The sequence below is a fragment of the Styela clava genome, chromosome 11, assembly GCF_964204865.1.
Source record: "Styela clava chromosome 11, kaStyClav1.hap1.2, whole genome shotgun sequence".
NCBI lineage: Eukaryota > Metazoa > Chordata > Ascidiacea > Stolidobranchia > Styelidae > Styela > Styela clava.
In genome coordinates, this window is record NC_135260.1 from 13129594 (window position 1) to 13147670 (window position 18077).

At 30.6% G+C, this 18077-nt stretch overlaps 1 protein-coding gene across 1 annotated transcript in view; it reads right to left on the reverse strand.

Annotated features, from left to right (window-relative positions):
• Window positions 1-17708, reverse strand: part of LOC120347720 (uncharacterized) — a 50461-nt gene extending 32753 nt beyond the window's left edge. The window contains exons 1-4 of the mRNA XM_039417789.2: window positions 17057-17708; window positions 16397-16512; window positions 13540-13625; window positions 12805-12942 (exon numbers count right to left, since the gene is read on the reverse strand). Coding sequence (XP_039273723.2) covers window positions 12805-12942; window positions 13540-13625; window positions 16397-16512; window positions 17057-17511 — 795 coding nt within the window. The 5' untranslated portion in view covers window positions 17512-17708. The remainder of the gene's footprint in view (window positions 1-12804; window positions 12943-13539; window positions 13626-16396; window positions 16513-17056) is intronic.
• Between the last annotated feature and the right edge of the window lie 369 nt (window positions 17709-18077).

Consider the following 18077-nt stretch of genomic DNA (forward strand, 5'->3'; position numbering starts at 1 on the left):
CAGCTTACAAAAATCCTTTTTGTCAAACCTAAAGTAGATTTACCGAAATGTATAGTAAGTGCAAAGCACTCGAGTTGTTGTCAAAGAAAATATTCATTATTCAAACAAATTTTCATTTAGATCTTTGTGCAAACAGACACAAAATCCATAAACAATAGAACAATAATAATAATATGACAAATTTCAATCACAAAATGAAGTTCTTTGTCATATGAATTGTGAATACGCAAAGATAATAATTAGAGAAGGGTGGTAACGTTTCTTTTCGAATATTTTTAATAGCTTACATAACCAAATCTAAATGAATGGAATTTTTGAAATTCATAACAAAAAGTGAAATGAGAATTTTTTTGAAGAGATTTTATAGACAACCTGTATAAGAAAGAACCTATGTGTTTTATGTAAGGTATCACATACTCACACATTAAACTTTTGTCAAATTTTTACATACAAAAATTTAAAAATGCAAAATTGAAAGTTATTCAAAGTATTAAAAGCATACTTTCTATAATTTCATTTCATATGAAAAAATAAAAAACAAGAAAATAATATTGTTGAAGATATTTATGATTAATGATAAACCGAAGTAAACAAAGGCAAGACCATAGTAAACAAAAGTCGACTCTACAAAGAATAAATGATGGAAAAACACCAAATACATAACGAATTCATTATGTTGTGGACGAGTGCTTTTAAAAACAGTGATAAATGAACTTTCCAATCTATACAATACATAGTGCCATTACATTATTGATAGGTGAGAAAAAACCCAATATGATAAAAATAGAAATTCAATGGTGAATAAACTATGAATCTTAATCAGAGTTACTCAACTTTACTACTAATGCAGTGGTTCTCAAACATTTTAAGCTGCACCTTCTTTTTGGAATTTGACAAGTCTCGCGGCCCACCTCAAAAATAACTACCGGTACCTAGCTAACAATAAGCTACAAATAACAAATTATCCATGGCATTATTCAAAAAAACATGTTAACTAATGAAATAATGAAACTAATGAAATGGAAAGTTTTAAAGAAAAGCAAAAGTTGTCATTATTTTCATTAGCGCAATTGTTTTTGACTGACAAAATAAGAAATGTAAATATCCAAAATAAGGCGGGCAAGATCAAATCTAACAAATAGTTTTATTTTTGATTAGCTTCACGCCTGCTCAAAAAATTGTCTATGCCTCTTTGTGAGGCGCGCCCCACCGTTTGAGAACCGCTGTACTAATGTTTTCAGTGCGTGCTACATGCCTCAAATTCCTAACAAGGCTCTGCATAAGCACTTACTGATATGCAAGCAGCTACTCTTTCGGTTCAAAATTGCTTATACAATATATCACACCCTGATTGATGTGGTGGGAATGGGATTTTCATCCTGTGATGCAAGCATAGCACAAGTTCAACATTTTATTAACTACTAGGGCATTGCAGCCATGAATTTTTGCAATTATGGTTCCTTTTATTCACAATAGGTCATTCAAATTTAAATAGTATGAATACTACATGATGAAACTCTACACAACAATTTAATAAAATAATGCTTGGATATGAATGAAATATAACATAAAATATGGATGTTGACCGGATATACATATATCTATTTGGTATTCACTTTTTGCATATTATATCATTTTTGCTATCGCATTTCAGTTCACAGTTAATAACTTAACACCTAATATAGCATGAAGTGAATGTAATAAATGATTATGATATAGCAATGCTGGCCACAACAATGGAGCATTATGAATAGAAAATGAAGAAATATAATCCATATCATATTCATCAAACTTCAGTGTTCACTTATTGTCAATATTCATGGAACATAACAAAATAAATCAATATGTTCACAACAAGGGTGATTCTTTGATATTGTTATAATACTTGAAATACTGTATTACTTAACCAGCTATTGAATATGGACATTTGGCAATCCTTGGTCCCAATGGGAATTAGTATATAAATATCAACTTTTTTGTTTCATGGTTGACTGACCGCATATGTAATTTACATAATAATGGTCTCTGTTATAATTGTACGATTCTGCTTAATCAATTATTCCAATTCAAAGAGATGATCTTACTATTACAGTTCCAGTGTATATACTTTCCCATCAAAAGCTTGTTCCAATTGAGATATTCAATTTACATTGTTGTTATTAAATTTTTATTCAGACACAGTTTTCTGTTCCCATCACATATTTATAATGTAATAAATAGGTACAATGTAAAAGAAAACAACAACATGGGTTATTTGACAAAACTGAAGAGGGGTTCGAGTACTCTATAGGAAAGGTACTTGAGATTGTTTAAAGATGTGATGAATCAGTGCTTGACGAAACAGGAATTAAAAACGAGAGGTTGTGTATTAATAAAATGATAATAACATTTGAAGTAAAGTGTACAAATGGGAAATTGGAATATATAGTTTGTGAAAATGTATATTTGCTATATGTTCATTTGCTTATGTAACTTCATACAAAATATTAGACTTTAAAAATACATTCATAACATCCATAAATTTTTAAAACCGCAAAGGAAATCATCGTTACCATAATATGGTTTGTTGGTCACTGTAGGACTTGAATTAACACTGATTTAAATAGAACAAGCCTGGCTAAAATATATTGAGAACTGACTCCATAACAAAATAGAAATTTTAACAGGGACTTTATGAACACCCTGTATAAATAGTTATAATTTTTATTTAAAGTCTTGAATTTTTTTTTTTATAAAAAGCTTGTTACTTCAATTATTCATATTCAATACAATGGTTTTGAGTCGTGAAAAAGTTCCTTTCATAACCTGCTTATCAATAACAGAAATTCTAAATAACCTCAGTAACAATATTTTTGTTATTACAATCATTTAATATTTCAATATACCATAAATATAAATTCAAACTGGCATTGCCATACTTGAAAATGGTCTTTGAATTGTTATCAAATACAGAGCGACAAACAAGTATGTGCATAAAGTGTATTACTCTGTTTGATATAAAAGTGGTTCTAATTTGAAAATAGCAAAAAATTTATGGATGTCTGAAAAGAGCAATATAAAATGTGGTTTGAGATGTTAGCTTGTTAACATAACAGTCATGCATCTCATAAAAAATTTATGATGGTGCGCATGTTACCAACATCATAAATTTTGTTTCTGTCTTTGAAATTTGAATACAAACACAGACATAATAAAAGGAACCAAAATTAATGTTTAAACCAGCGTAAAAAAGAATGTCACATTTTTGTTTGCTCTGTGAAAAGTTAATACAGAGATTTGAAAAACAGAAAATTTCTACACTGCGCTGAAATAAGTATTAGATGCATAGATGATCATGAATGAAATTGACAATGCCCATGGTTGACTAAAACCGAGATATCAGCTATCTATTAGGCCGAATAAATTCTGAAATATTTTTTTTCGAATATGAAATTTTGAATATATTCTAAATCATCGATGGGCAAATTATGGCCTAGCAGTTTGTGCTCCTTATTGTTATATAAACATTAGCCTAGCTGTACTCAGAAAAATAATTTCCCACCCTTTTCTAAATAGACACTTATAAATCAATGTATATCCAATGAGTTTGAATTCGCAAATACAGAAAAGTTGATATGAGCGACGATTTGATAGTTTTTTTTTAAATTTAATTCTTTACAGAAATTGAATGGAAGCCTTCTGGGTTATATTGGGAGACTTCAATTGCTCAAAACAATAATTTTTCCAAATGATTCCTAAAATTAGAAATGCAAAAAATTCCGAAAAATAAATAATTTTAAAAATATCCAAATCCTTAATTAATGTCTTGCAACCCTGACTGTGGCACTTTCAAATCCTGAATAAGTTATACCATTAATGTAGCTTCGAATTACAAATTATTTTCAACAAAATAATCCATTTAAAATTGGGTATTGTAGAGGTTATATCGCTGACCTATATTTCGATATAACAACATACCAATGCCTATTATTCTGAAACATGATAGGTGCTTCAGAACCACCAATTTGTTATGGGTGATCACAAATATGAGATATTGGAATCAGTTATAGGAAATGCCATAAATTTTTTATTACAAAATTGATTGCGGGATAGATATACTTCGAAATGTTCAATTTTATTATATTGCGGGTTATATTTGAATATTTCACCCCTGGCTATTACTAAATTCATTTATTTGTGAATAATATTATGTGTTGGGAAAAGTTGAATATATTGCAAATACAAAAGTCTATATAATAAATATGTCTAGAATAATTTTGTGTGTGCACCATGACGCTAAATGTTTCTATTTCATATGCCAAAGATTCCAACTATAGAAAAATGAACCGAACCGAGTCTATTTATAGCTAGGAATCATTTATAAAATTTATTTTTTCCTGTTTTTTTGTTTTGTGAATGAAATTGCGCTTCATGAAATTTTTCAAATTAATGAATCTGAATCACATTTAATTGCAACAAAAAAAATATTCAACAAAACTCAAAATTTACATCTCTCCTAGATACATAATTCAATTGACCCCCTGAATATGTAAAACAATAGGCAATTTTATAGCCAAGTTGAATGCAGTGAACCTGTATTTGAACCATTAAATTTCCATGTCCTGGTATATTGAATTACAACTTCAAATATAAAACCATAGTGTAATTGCATCGATTCATGCAAAAACAATATTTCTTGAAGCAATTTTGACAGACGTGAAGAGAAAAGTTGCAACAAAAATAAAAAGAACACAAAAGGTAAGAAAGAGTGAGATAGGATTGAAGTTCTGTTGCAAACACATACATACAGTTGAATCTTTAAATAATTGATGAATCTCATTTATATGAGAAAACTGTTTATGAGTGGGCACCGACCAATATGAAACTTTCCTCGAATCGGTTTAGAATTTAATGAAAATAAAACAATTTGAAAAATTAATCAAATTGAAGCCTTTATAATACTAATTACTGATTACAAGTAAAATTGAATATGAAAAGCAACTAGAAATAAAAAAAAACTTTGTTTATGTTATTCCATAGCGTCGCAAAAAAATAACTTGAAAATGGTACGATTTTATTTAAATGAAAACTAGATTTGACTTGACGAAATTAACTTTTGTTTTAGGGATGTCAGAAAGTTCTTGAAATAAAATTTGAAAATTGATTTGTTTAAAAATTAGTGCTTTTCTGAGTTTTCTAATGATAGAAAATTTAAATAAATAAAAATAAAAAAATTCATTTTTTATTTGAAAACTTTATTCAAGTCAAATTTTGAGAGAAATTTAAAATACAGCATGTCTGAAAAACAAATTACTGGTAGATTGTTTTATATAAAATTCAAATTGAACACAAATTACTATAATGGGCTACTTGATAAATATATGAATATGGACAACCGAAAAAGTAAAAAATGATTTTTACAGAACTAGGACAATTTCTTCGCATAGAATTCCTGCAGTCAAATAACAAAACAAAACGGCTTTATGTACTATACAAAATTGAACTAATCTGAGAGAAAGCATTGGGAAATGGGCAATCCAATTAGCATTGTTGTTCTATAAATACACTCCTTTGTAATATTATTGGAAATACAATCTCGGTTGTCAAAATCAAAAAGAGCCAGATTAAAAAACCAATATTAGTAAGGTGGTTTCCAGATGAACATAAAGGTTTACTTGGCATTTCATACTGTTCGTTTCCTAATAGTAAATTCAAATTGAAATTACAGCTGCATCTCTTTTCTATAAAAAAATTTAAGCTTAACCAATTTTATCATTGTTTAAAATAAAAATATATAAATGCATGAAATGGAAAAGAATATTAACCCAAGTTATCGTCTTTAATCTTAGGTAATAGGATATCTCTTTATTATCTAACATTCAAATTATGTCAAATGTTGAACTATTGAAGATCAAAATGAAATCTGCATCACATTCTCCTATTGAGAGCGGTGTGAATAATGAATAAAATATAATAATAATTCGATTTAGTTGATTGAAATCAACCTGTTAAACAAAACACAAATGGAAAAAAAAATTCAATCTGAGGAAAAGGGACAGAATTGGTTACATAATAAAGTCATTATTGTTACATGCGATAAATAAATTATAGTTAGCTTAATGTGCTAATGGCTGATGAAATCCATAACAACAATTAATCATAACGGAAAAATTCTGCCAGGTTGTAATGAATTGGGTAATATCAAAAGTAAAGGGTTTTATAAAACAAAGCATTAAGTTTTGATGGATAAAAATAACATTATGACAGCGGTAGAATCGAGTTTTGCAAAAAGAACATTTCTAATTGATCAAATTTGTGAATCAGTAAATCATATAAAGCCAATGTTAAAAATGTTTTACTATATATTCTGTATGAAGAATATTTTTAATAACTAACACAAAATAAACTTGAGATAAAATAATTAAAAAATATTTCGCAATACTATATCATAGAAAGTTCCAATAAATGATGAAAACAATTTCACAATTATACAAGAGAACGGATGTGATGAACACAATATGACACAAAGTATACAAAGATGTGACACCAAAGTAAATATTGGTCTGATTTATTAGAAAAATCAAATGACTCAGATGAATAAGTTCCATATCATTAATATTATTAGAATAAGATAACAAATAAAACCAATATTAGCATGGTGAACTTTTTTTGTACCATATACAACCTTACAAACCTAGAAATTGAAAAAATTTGTTCTTTGCTGAAAGGCAAGGAGATTGAAACTAATTATAATAGGCCAAAAAGAATCATAGGAATATATTTATTTTAACCATCTTGATTGACGTCCACAATGATAAACAATTTGAAACAGTTCTAGAATGAGTTTTCCTATAGTGCCAAGCAGAAACATTATAATATTACTGATACTGGTATAGGCTATGATATTTATTTTACCGGAATAAACTTTAGTAATGGTTAATCAACTCTTTTTCTGTTCAAACATCAAGATATTTGTTTGGATATCAATAGGCCTACAAAATGATTTTTGATCAAAATCTTGCGGGGTGAGCCCATAAATTTTTTACTTACAGAAATGAAATAAATTTATTCAACACTTGAACATCTGTTTGTGTATGATTGTACCCAAAAGTTTCAGCATCATGCTAATTGCTAATTTGGGTAAAATTCTTTAGAAATTATTTTCAAATGTGATATAGTACAGGAACGAAATGAATGTTTGAATTTGAAATCCATTATACTCGATATAAACAATTTTGGAATTTAGGAATAATTTAGAATACTTTTATTTGAAAATTAGGGATTGTGCGCCATCAGACAAGCTGATCGAAACGTGCCATATATATCTCAACTGATAACAAACAACACAGATATAACAATAACCTTCATATTAATGTCGTCTTAGATGTGATCAACATGAAGATATAGTGATTTAAGTAATTTTCCACATGAACTTGCTCTCAGTTTAAAATGTATTCGATAATCCATATTCGAAAACATTTTCTCAGAGTGTATTTGGAACAGCAAAATATTTGGTTTTGGCCGTTGATAAAAAGCAATATAGTATGCCTCACATATGCATTTTCATTATTTTGATGAAGGATTTCCACCACCCAACATTTGCAATCAATTCAGCAATTTATAATATTGTAATATATTAGATGGCAGCTCACCCATGGGATTAATTACATCCATCATTCTGTTGAAAGTTATAACAGCAAGATGGAAATTAAGTGTGTTGAAATAATTTGCGGTTCAACCACAACCACAAGGGTTATCATGATGCAAATCATCAAGAGAAGGAATTTCAGATCTATATATTTCAGTATCTGCATTGAATGCAAATAAGAATGCAAAACATCTAATACATATTTATTTATGGAAGTAGTGATGATAAACAAGCATTAATACTAAATACAAATCTGCAGTATACAAATGTTCGAAAAAATATTTTCTTTTGAATGGTAAATGTACAAATGAACTGTTATTATTTGGCCAGTGATTTTATAACAATATTTTTTGAGACATTTTCTCTAGGCCTATATAAGATTTCGTCCAGATTTTGACATTTTCATAATTATTATGTGTAAAAACTAAACAAATTTTAGATTGATACATTCAAAATTCAGTATAATATTTTAAATTTAATCGTAATCTCAATATTTGTTTTAAAAAAAAATTCGCCAATCTGTCATTATTTTGCTGATGTATTAAGATAGAGCTATAGGAAGCACTTTCCACTCAATGACCAATTGTAAAGGAAATCGTTGAGGTAAAAAGATGGGCTGAGTTCGTCAAGAGTTGCAAGCGGCTGATACAAAACCTATTTAAAACAATCCATAAAAACTATTAAATTTTGTTCATGTTGCAGCAATGCTAAATATGGGTACTGCCCCAATACTAATTTCATGATGTTTGTAAGGTTACTTTAAAATAAAAGCTGTGTGTTTATGGATAGGTGTTTCAAGAACGAAATCACTTTGAATTTTTTTTTGTAAAATTTTAATTGCAAATCCAAGTTGCAAATTTTTACCATTAAAAAACATTGATATAAAAATATAATAAAGAAGGCAATATACATTTCAAACTTGACCGAGAAAAACTTCTGATGATTATGTAACCTGTTGTTAACAGAATACCAATAGAATAGATAGCCTTTATTGAATACAAGTGTCTTTGAACTTTTAGGAGAAACAAAGGAACATGTACTGTGTTTACCTTGTTAAAACCAGAAGTGTAAAATTAATGCATTGCAATTTAGGTACAGAAGCGGTAGGTTGTCTATCCTAAGTACAAGAAATTTAAAAAATAGAGAATGAGATCGCATTGTCGATGTATTTGTGAAGAGCATTTACTGCGATCATGTTGAAAAATTAGTGAATCAGGGAAATAACGAATCGCATAGACAAAACTTCCTCAGCTCAATCAATTTCCATAAGAACAGCTTGAACAAAGCTACATTTAAAAAAACGAAACAAGCATCTAGCAATACTTCAAATCCAAATCCATTTCTCATATATACTTGGTAGCAAAAACAATTAAGTATTTTTGCATTTAAAATTTATTTCTTGTCATCATTCTCCTTTTGGCAGAGTGACTGCTGTGAGTTCACTTATGCAACAGTATCTACCAAATAATGAAGATTTATATCTTGATAATAACAGAGTACTAACGATATAAGATAAAACAAATTGTAGAATCAAAGATGAAGCATACTCAGATTTAGCAAGAAACAAGTTTGGTTGTGGTTACAAATGAAATTATGTGATTGAGTGTAATCTGTTTATTACCAAAATAAATTGTGATTTGTTAATAATAAGTGTCGATCTTGATATTTTTATATTTGTCAAAAAATTCATAACAAAGGATTTGATGGTGAAGCATCCGCTTGTCAGATTAACAATAAAACATCAACATTCTTAAAATACCACTTCTTATATATATATAACGGATTGAAAGAACATTTTTCTCAATAAATTCCAAAGTCATCAATCACTAAAACTATAATTTCGTTGTATTCAAATACACAAATTTTCAATTTTGCTACATTGAATTTCACTAATAAGCTATTGTAAGTCAAAATATTGTAAAAAATTTTTTACATGACATATTTAAATGCATTTCACTCTGAACAAGGCTCTACATAAGCAACCATTGATATGTAAATATAAGGGCCGGAAATTTCAGGGAAAACACTTTAACTGTTAACCAGGTAACCGCAGCGTGACGTTTGACATAAAAATTTATAATTTTAGCTTGTTACGTCACAATGGCTACAAAGCAATTTCAGGTGATCTTATCGCGGTATCGCTCAAAATGATTCACGAATGGAGACAGCGTGCTCGGACATATGGAAGTATTTTAGTAAAACCCGAAACCGTTATTAAATGTCATCATGTGACAAATTTTCAGTGTTCGACGTGCAAATTCTACTCTGAGTTATCATATAAAAAACAGCATCAACTGCGCACTTGTTGGATGACATTGATTATACGATTCTGCAATAAAATCGTGAACAATATATTTCGATCGAAAACTGATTCTGAACTTATCATTGTCAAATTTTCATAATCAGCAATCGTACCTTACATCTTACAATCTGGGCCCTTACCAATACAGTTAGTGATATTCTTCTGAATTAAACGCCACAGGAGATAAATTTGCGATGACGTAATCATTTTTGAAGAAATTGTACATTATAAAGATGATTTGTACCTGAGATTTCAGTTGACCATCTAAAATCGGTTTTACCGATTGACCAGTCAACCACTCCCAGCCCTAGTAAATATATATGTCTTAGAATCTTTCCAGTTCCGTATTATCTATACCAGCGGTTCCCAACCTTTCTACCCTGGCGGACCGGTAAGATTAGATTAAATGTACTCGCGGACCGGCAAAAAATTGAAATGGCCAGAACAGAAAAGAATAACATATATTTGCGTAATATATTGCAATGTCGGGCACTCAATATGCTTCTAGACGAAAAAGCACACTTAAAAACATTTCTCACGGAGAAAAACTATCAAGTAATGTGCCGACCAAAAATTAAAAATGGGTGAAGCATAAAATAATTTGCGTAATGAACGCATAAAATATCTCACATTAAAAACATGCACAATGAACTCCGGTGAGAATTTTGCTGTTGTTTCGTTTCCAATATGAGATTGCAAACAAGGCCTCAAAGAAGTTTTTGCAACACGTAGCTCTGCAGCCGCGTGCAGCCGATTTCTTTGTTTCGTTTTAATTGAATCTAGTGATGAAAATGTTTTTTCGCATAACGCAGTAACTGGCTGAAAAGACGGACAACAGTTTGATTGCTCGATTACTTGGCGATGGGTATTCGTTATCATCTAAATTTGTGATAAGTAATTCTTTATTAATCTGGACTGTAAATTAGAATTGCCATTTTAATCAAGCCTTTTTTTTCATTGGGTTTATCATATTAATCCCTCTGCAGTTGATCGAAGTCTCAAACGAAATGAATTTGCATTACAATGAAAAAGTGGTCGATAACTTGGCAACAGGCTCAAAATCCTACTGTGTCTGAAAAAGATCTCTGCGACCCATGCTTTTTGCGCGTCTTGACCACCTGTGGGGTCGCAACAAGTTCATATCTTCTGGAATATTATACTGTTCTTGACTGTTTTCTGGTGTAAACAAGGAGATATGCATTACGTTTTATATGGATGGTCATATTAATCAGGTAAATCACGCGTGCCGATTTTTAGGCTTCCTAATTTTGCGAGATTTGATGGAGCGCATTCGCGATGAATCGGAGCCGAAAAAGCGAAAAGTGTGAATGATCGGCGCTAACATGTCACGGAAGACGTCGCAATATGACGGAGGAAGAGAATTGCGTAATAAGCCAATGCAACTTTGTCTACGGTAAAGCGATTGAGACGACATAAAAACAACGAAATTTCTGGCGGACCGCCAAAAAAGCTTCGCGGACCGGCACCGGTCCGCGGACCGGCGGTTGGGAACCACTGATCTATACAATGTGAGGTGGTGGGCATGGGCTTTGAATGTGAGATTTTAACCTGCGATGTCACCCTAGTTATGTCTAACACTTTAACTTTAACCACTAGGCCACCCCGCCCCCATTAAAATTTTTGTCAGTTTTGAATCTACTGAAAAAAGTAGTATCTCCCGGAACCCAATAGACACAATTTTTTTTCTTTTTGGTTAATTAATTGCTAACATTATGATAATTTTAATATTGATAATATGAAAACAAAGTATACATACATCACAAAAAAAAGATATATATTAGTATGACAGAGCAGGGTTTCTCATAGTGGGACCTTACAGGGCAATGGAGTGGTTCTCTTGGGCCATGAACGAAGAATCCTTTACTTGCTATCATTTACGAAGACAACATTAATTTACAGAAAATCAATCTTGATTTGTTTAATTATTTGCGTGCCTTTTTTATCCTTTACTTTCGTTTGTTTGCATTTTTTTATTGAACATAGCAAATAAAAAAACTGTCAGAAACTTGTTAATATAACTAGCTTTATGTTATTGAAGAACACCGAGGCCATGGATCATGAAAGTTCGGACAACTATTCCAGCGTAATTCTGTACTTTGAAATATTTTTCTTGCACTTGATTTAATAAGGAAATGGTTCTGTTTAAAGTTTAAAAATGTTTAAAATGTAAATTTGATTATGTACTTTACAGCAATTCAATTCAGATTGATTAAAATTCTGGGAATTTGAATTTTTTCGCAATAAATTTGATTCCTATGAATCATTTTATATTCTCATAGATTTGTTGTATGAATCATCTTTTCTAACTTTAGTTTAACTATACTGATCTATGTTCCAGATATCGATATCGTAACTACATAGTTGAAAATATAAAACTTTAAAGAGTTTTTCAATAATGACCCTAAATTTACTTTTTTTGTTCCTTTGAACTGAAAGATATTTGGTAAAAAAAACTAGTCTTCTGCCAAAACCAAGACTTGGCTTAAACAATTCCAGTAGGCTATTTTGGAAATTTTTGAAAGGAAACACCAAAAAAGGCAATTGACTTTGAAATTACATTTTTTTCCTAATGTGTTTGCCTTGGACAACTTCATGAATTTAAAGTAGAAATTTGACTATATTATTTTCTCGTATCTTTTCTGTATTAACACAAATCATATTCAGTTCACCCCATCTTTTTATTGTTTTTAATTAACTAGAGTGGGATAGGATCAAAGAACAAAGCACATAGTCCCGAAATGGAGCCATGCCTCTTCCAGCTTTTCCATAAAAATACTGAAGCCTCATTTTTTTTCAAATGGGTTGCTCCCTGTATGCATAAGAGTTGAAATTATAAACACTTAGGGTAACTCACCTTTTTCTTCAATTCTTCACATTTGCGATAAATGCAGATCTGTTTTCCCTTTGCTCTATTAACGCAGTTCATACATGTGCCGCAATTGTCTTTTCGTTGGCATGGTCCACACCGACCACATGCTTTTCGTTTCTTTCTCTGAATTTGATTATTTAATTTGGTCAGATGGTGAGCCAAAAATGGGGGCCGTTAGGGCAGTAACATAGAAATTTTATCAATGCCCAACTGAATAAAGTAAGGTTCATAAATGTTGTTGGATGAGATTTACAGGGTAACTATAACATTACAATCAAACACAAACAAAAATCAAAGTGTTAATAAAGTTTCCTCATTTTCGAAGAAGTGAACAAAAAATCCATGGATTTTATTTGTTATTTTGTCAACCTGATAAAATTAATTTTCTAATAGCAATAAAACATCGAGTCAATTTCAATATTAAGTTCATTAACATCCCATAGATCCCATAGAAGTATAAGCTATCCATGATTTTGCATAATTATGCATAGTGATGTCATTGCATTTTAAGATAATATTTAGTTCATGGTATTATGTCCATATTCCATAGAGTGATATCATAAATAAAATTCTGATACAAAGCATGTTTTTTCCATATTAAGATAAAAGTTTCTTTTTAAAAAGGCAAACTCTTAGTTCTGGACATCCTTATTAATTATAGATAATGATGCGCAGTTGGTGAACTTTACTTAAATATTATAAAATGAATAAAATAATTACATTATGAGATGATGAAGATGTTGAAAATCCACTTGAGGAATCATCATCAATGATCTGTCCAACGGCTGATTGTTTTAAACTTGGGTCTGAAATAAGAAAATTTCATTGTGAAATAAAATTGCATGAAACAAGCCTGTTTGAAATTAATAATAAATGTCAATTTAATTAAAAAAGCTGAATATCTAATTTAATTTTAATAATAATCTAATAAATTCATGTAACCATGTCAAAATTATTTCACGGATGCCATAGTTGCAAAACAGCAATGGTTAAAACAATACACAATATTCAAAAAATCTCAAAATTATCATTTTCCTCAAATACAAACTCAAATTTGAAAATGCAAATACTGAAAGAATAACAGTAGAAAGAATAACAGTATAAAATGCCTATAATTTCAAAATATAGCATCACAAGAAAAATGCTACAAAAGTATTGTAAGAATAAAACATACATTTCCTCAATGTCTGTGTTTATATTGGCATAGTTAAAATCAATTTATAAATATCAGAGTCATTCTTATGTCAACACTAAAATGATTAGTACAATGGAAACCAGACATTTAGGATATCAATTGAACTAACAAGGCGATGATGACTAATGATAAATTTTCCTTGAAAAACAGCAGTCTCCTGATTGATTCATCCCTTTTGTGTGGTCTAACTAAATTTGAACCATCTCCAATAAAAAGAACAATGGATACTCATTACTCGAATAAGCAACATAACGATTCTTAAGAGGTTTAAAATTAGAGAAAAATTTAGTTTTAATTCATGAAATTCAAAAACGATTTGGTTCAAAATAGTGTAGAATGGGACTTGTTTCTATTCTGTCTTTTAATAATGAAATTATAATTTGTGCCAAATTTTACCCTGCTTTAAAAAAAATTCATTCATATAACATTCAAATAGACATCATGACAAAGAATTGCAGAATACCACATCTTATATAAAATATTATTTATGATTAAAATAAAACACAGTAATGTCAGCACTTACAGCACTCACCACCGTTTCAATTCAAGTTTTCATTACAAAAAAGAATTCCAGAATACCAATTTAATATACCCAGCATGTTATTATACCCCTGGCCTACTCGGAGTTTGAATGAGACACGATGGTCTAGGAATATTTATAATTACGCATCAACATGCTGAAGCAAGAAATGATTTCGCCTAAAAAAATGCGGAACCCCTATGGAACCCTATAAACTCATGGAACCCCAGTGCGTGTATTCAACCCCTGTTGAAGAACACTGATTTAGATTGAAAATATGAAAGTGATTGATATTTTATTTTGCAAATATTTATGAACAAGAAAGACATTACCAAATAGACATTCTCAGCCATCACTGTGACACATTAATCATTGTCAGCAGCCATAAAAGCCAAATTAATCATAATTCACACCCATGTTCAATCTCATTTTATTGCTAATGCTTCATGAAGGTGAATCACTTGTCCAGTCATCATCACCAGTCTGATAAAGATTTCATAATAATTGTGTAAACCAAATTGGTCTCATTCATAATAATATATCACGATTTTTTCATGGTTAGATTCTAATAATAATTTAATTTTGGGTCTAGTTCAAATATAACGGTCATTACAATTTACAATGAATATCCAAGCCAGTCACAGATATTTAACAATATATGAGGTGATACCTTCATTTTGAAAAAACCAGAACCTTTGCAGTTGGAGACCTGGGATTTGGATCCAACTATGTAATTTGCATTTCTAAAGCCAGTCACAGATATTTAACAATATATGAGGTGATACCTTCATTTTGAAAAAAGCAGAACCTTTGCAGTTGGAGACCTGGGATTTGAATCCAACTATGTAATTTGCATTTCTAAAACAGATGAGTCTAATCTTTTAAACTCTTAATAAGCCGTACCATACTTTTAATTGGAAAGAACCAGAAGTCCAAAATCTTTCTGGTTCGGCATTGCCTACCCAATTCATTACTCCATGGGTGAGGTGGGGACTTGGAATATGAACCCAAATATGTAATCGGTGATGCTAAAACAGTTGAGTCTAACATTTTCATCGCTAAGCCCGTTAAGTCGTATCATACTTTTATCTGGAAGGACCAGAAGAAGTACAGAATTATTCTGGTTTGGCATTGCCTACCCAATTCATTACTCCATGGGGTGAGTCAGGGACATAGTAGGTGTCATAAGATATTTGAAAATAGAATAATATTATTTATAACATACTGAACATTAATATTTCTAAAAACATGAATCTATAATTTTGTTGTTATACAAGGATATATGAATAATTAATTAGGATAAGATTATATTAATGATAAACATACAATACAAAGTTTATTATGAGGAATTGAAACTTCTATTTTCAAACATCTTAATAAGAAAATTTAAACTCAATAATATGATTTTCCATTGGTATAAAAAAATGAATCTTATGGAAAATTGGGCATCAGAGTGGTATATAAGTCATATACCTATACATACAGAAATACTGTTGATACTCATATCACAAATAAGCATTTTGTATCAGATGAGCAAAGAACTTGTTTCAAGCCAACTATAAATTCAAAAATTTTTATGGGCGTTATTTCCCTATGAACAAGGCCCTGTACAAGCAGCCGTTATTACGATTGAGAAAATTCTTTTCGAGAGTCATTGCCTATCAAATTTATCACCCGATAAGTGCAATGATGGGCAAGAGGTGCAAATCGGGAGATATTTGAACAAAGACGCAAGCATCATTAACAATCGCGCTACCATAAAGAATTTCAGAAAGTAAACAACAGTATAAGCAACAATTAAAATAGTTATTTGTAATATATTCTGGAAACATCATTGGTTGAATATTTTATTAAGTACTTACCAGGAGAATAAGGAAGATTATGAAAAGTATTAAATCGCTGAGGTCTGTCAGGCATTCCATACATATGAAAATTGTTAGCTTGTGGTTGCTGGTTAGGTGGGTTAGTTCCACGTAACCTGAAAAATGAATATGAAGAGTTAGTATGTTTAGAAGAGAAGCGAAAAGCAATCTTGTCACAGAAAAAATATTATGGCTGTGTATGTAAAAATATATTCTTCATCCCAGCGAAGGGGTCATCAAAAAACCTAAGCCAGTGAACACAGACAAAATATTTCAAGTAATTATCTAGAGTCACGTCTGATATTAAATTGGTTATGGGCATCAAAGCATGTGACTACAGTAACTACCTACCTTCCTTCAGTTCGAGGTTAGCTCAACAAAATTTGATATCGGAAATGTTCAAAATGAATAAAAAAAATATGAATTGGAATTTAGTTGAAACTGTTATAGCAAGGTCTGAATTTCAGAAATTATTTAAAAAATTTTCATGTTAAATTGTCATTGTGATGTATGATCACCAAACTAGAAACAGGCTTTAATTACCATTTGATGACTGAGTAAGTAATAAATAAATCGGGTAGGTAATGTGGAACTGGAAAGATACCTGTTCTTTTAAACTATATCAGTTCTTTATCTAATGAAACACTAATAAAAACTTACTGCAGTAAATGTGATTGAGGTGATGACAGGAATTGGTCCAATGAATGAGGTGACGTCAGCTGCAGAGTGCCAGCTCTGCTTTGATCCGAACTTGAATACATTTGGTTCGGGTGCTGAGGTGGGTAAGCCGGAGGTGGGGCAGCGGGAATCGATGTTGGATAGTTTGTAAATAACAAAGGGTTTGAATTTGATATAGGAAGTTGATTAGGGTGAAGATTTGATGTAGGTTGTGCAACTGATGGAGTTTCAATTGTGCCATATGTCTGTGATACAAAATTATTATCCCCCATATTTTGGGGTTGTGTGGTGGGTCTTTCGTACATATTCCCAGATCCGTAAACAGTAGTTGCATTGTTGTATGCAGGTGTATAGTATGATTGCACAGCAGGATCGAATGCCAATGTACTGTTGGCTTCGTTAGTCCCTGTAGGAGTGTTACTTCCTCCGTTTTCCATTTACGTTACTCGTATTATTCCAATTGTTTTATTGTAAGTCATTTCATAAATATGACATAAAAGTATAATGAAGCAATTTGATGTTGTCAGGTGGTAATAATGCTGAGGTAACATGCAAAGCAAAGTGACATTGCTGATCTTTGTTTCTTCTTCCCACAAAATTATTTTACAAGTGTATAGAAAAATAAATATGGTGAAAAGCTGGAAAATGAAGAAGAATGTAATCATGGTTGCATAATCAAATCCTTAATTAATCATGACAAAATTATTTGCAATATTGATGTCATGATGGTAGATAAATATTTACATCCTATATTTGTACTTGTCTTTCAAGCAACGTCATTCCCGAAAAATTGAAGATTCCATCACTCTTAGATAAACCCTTCAATATAACTTTTTCTATCCCAATTTTTTTTTTTAATAATACTAATTTATTTGCCTTTTGCTCTGAACAAGGCTCTCCACAAGCAGCCTCTGATAGGTACAGAGTTACTATGGTTGGGAATAACGGAATCATTCCGATTGAGAATTGTCTATCCAATTTATTACATTGTGGGTGAAGTGGT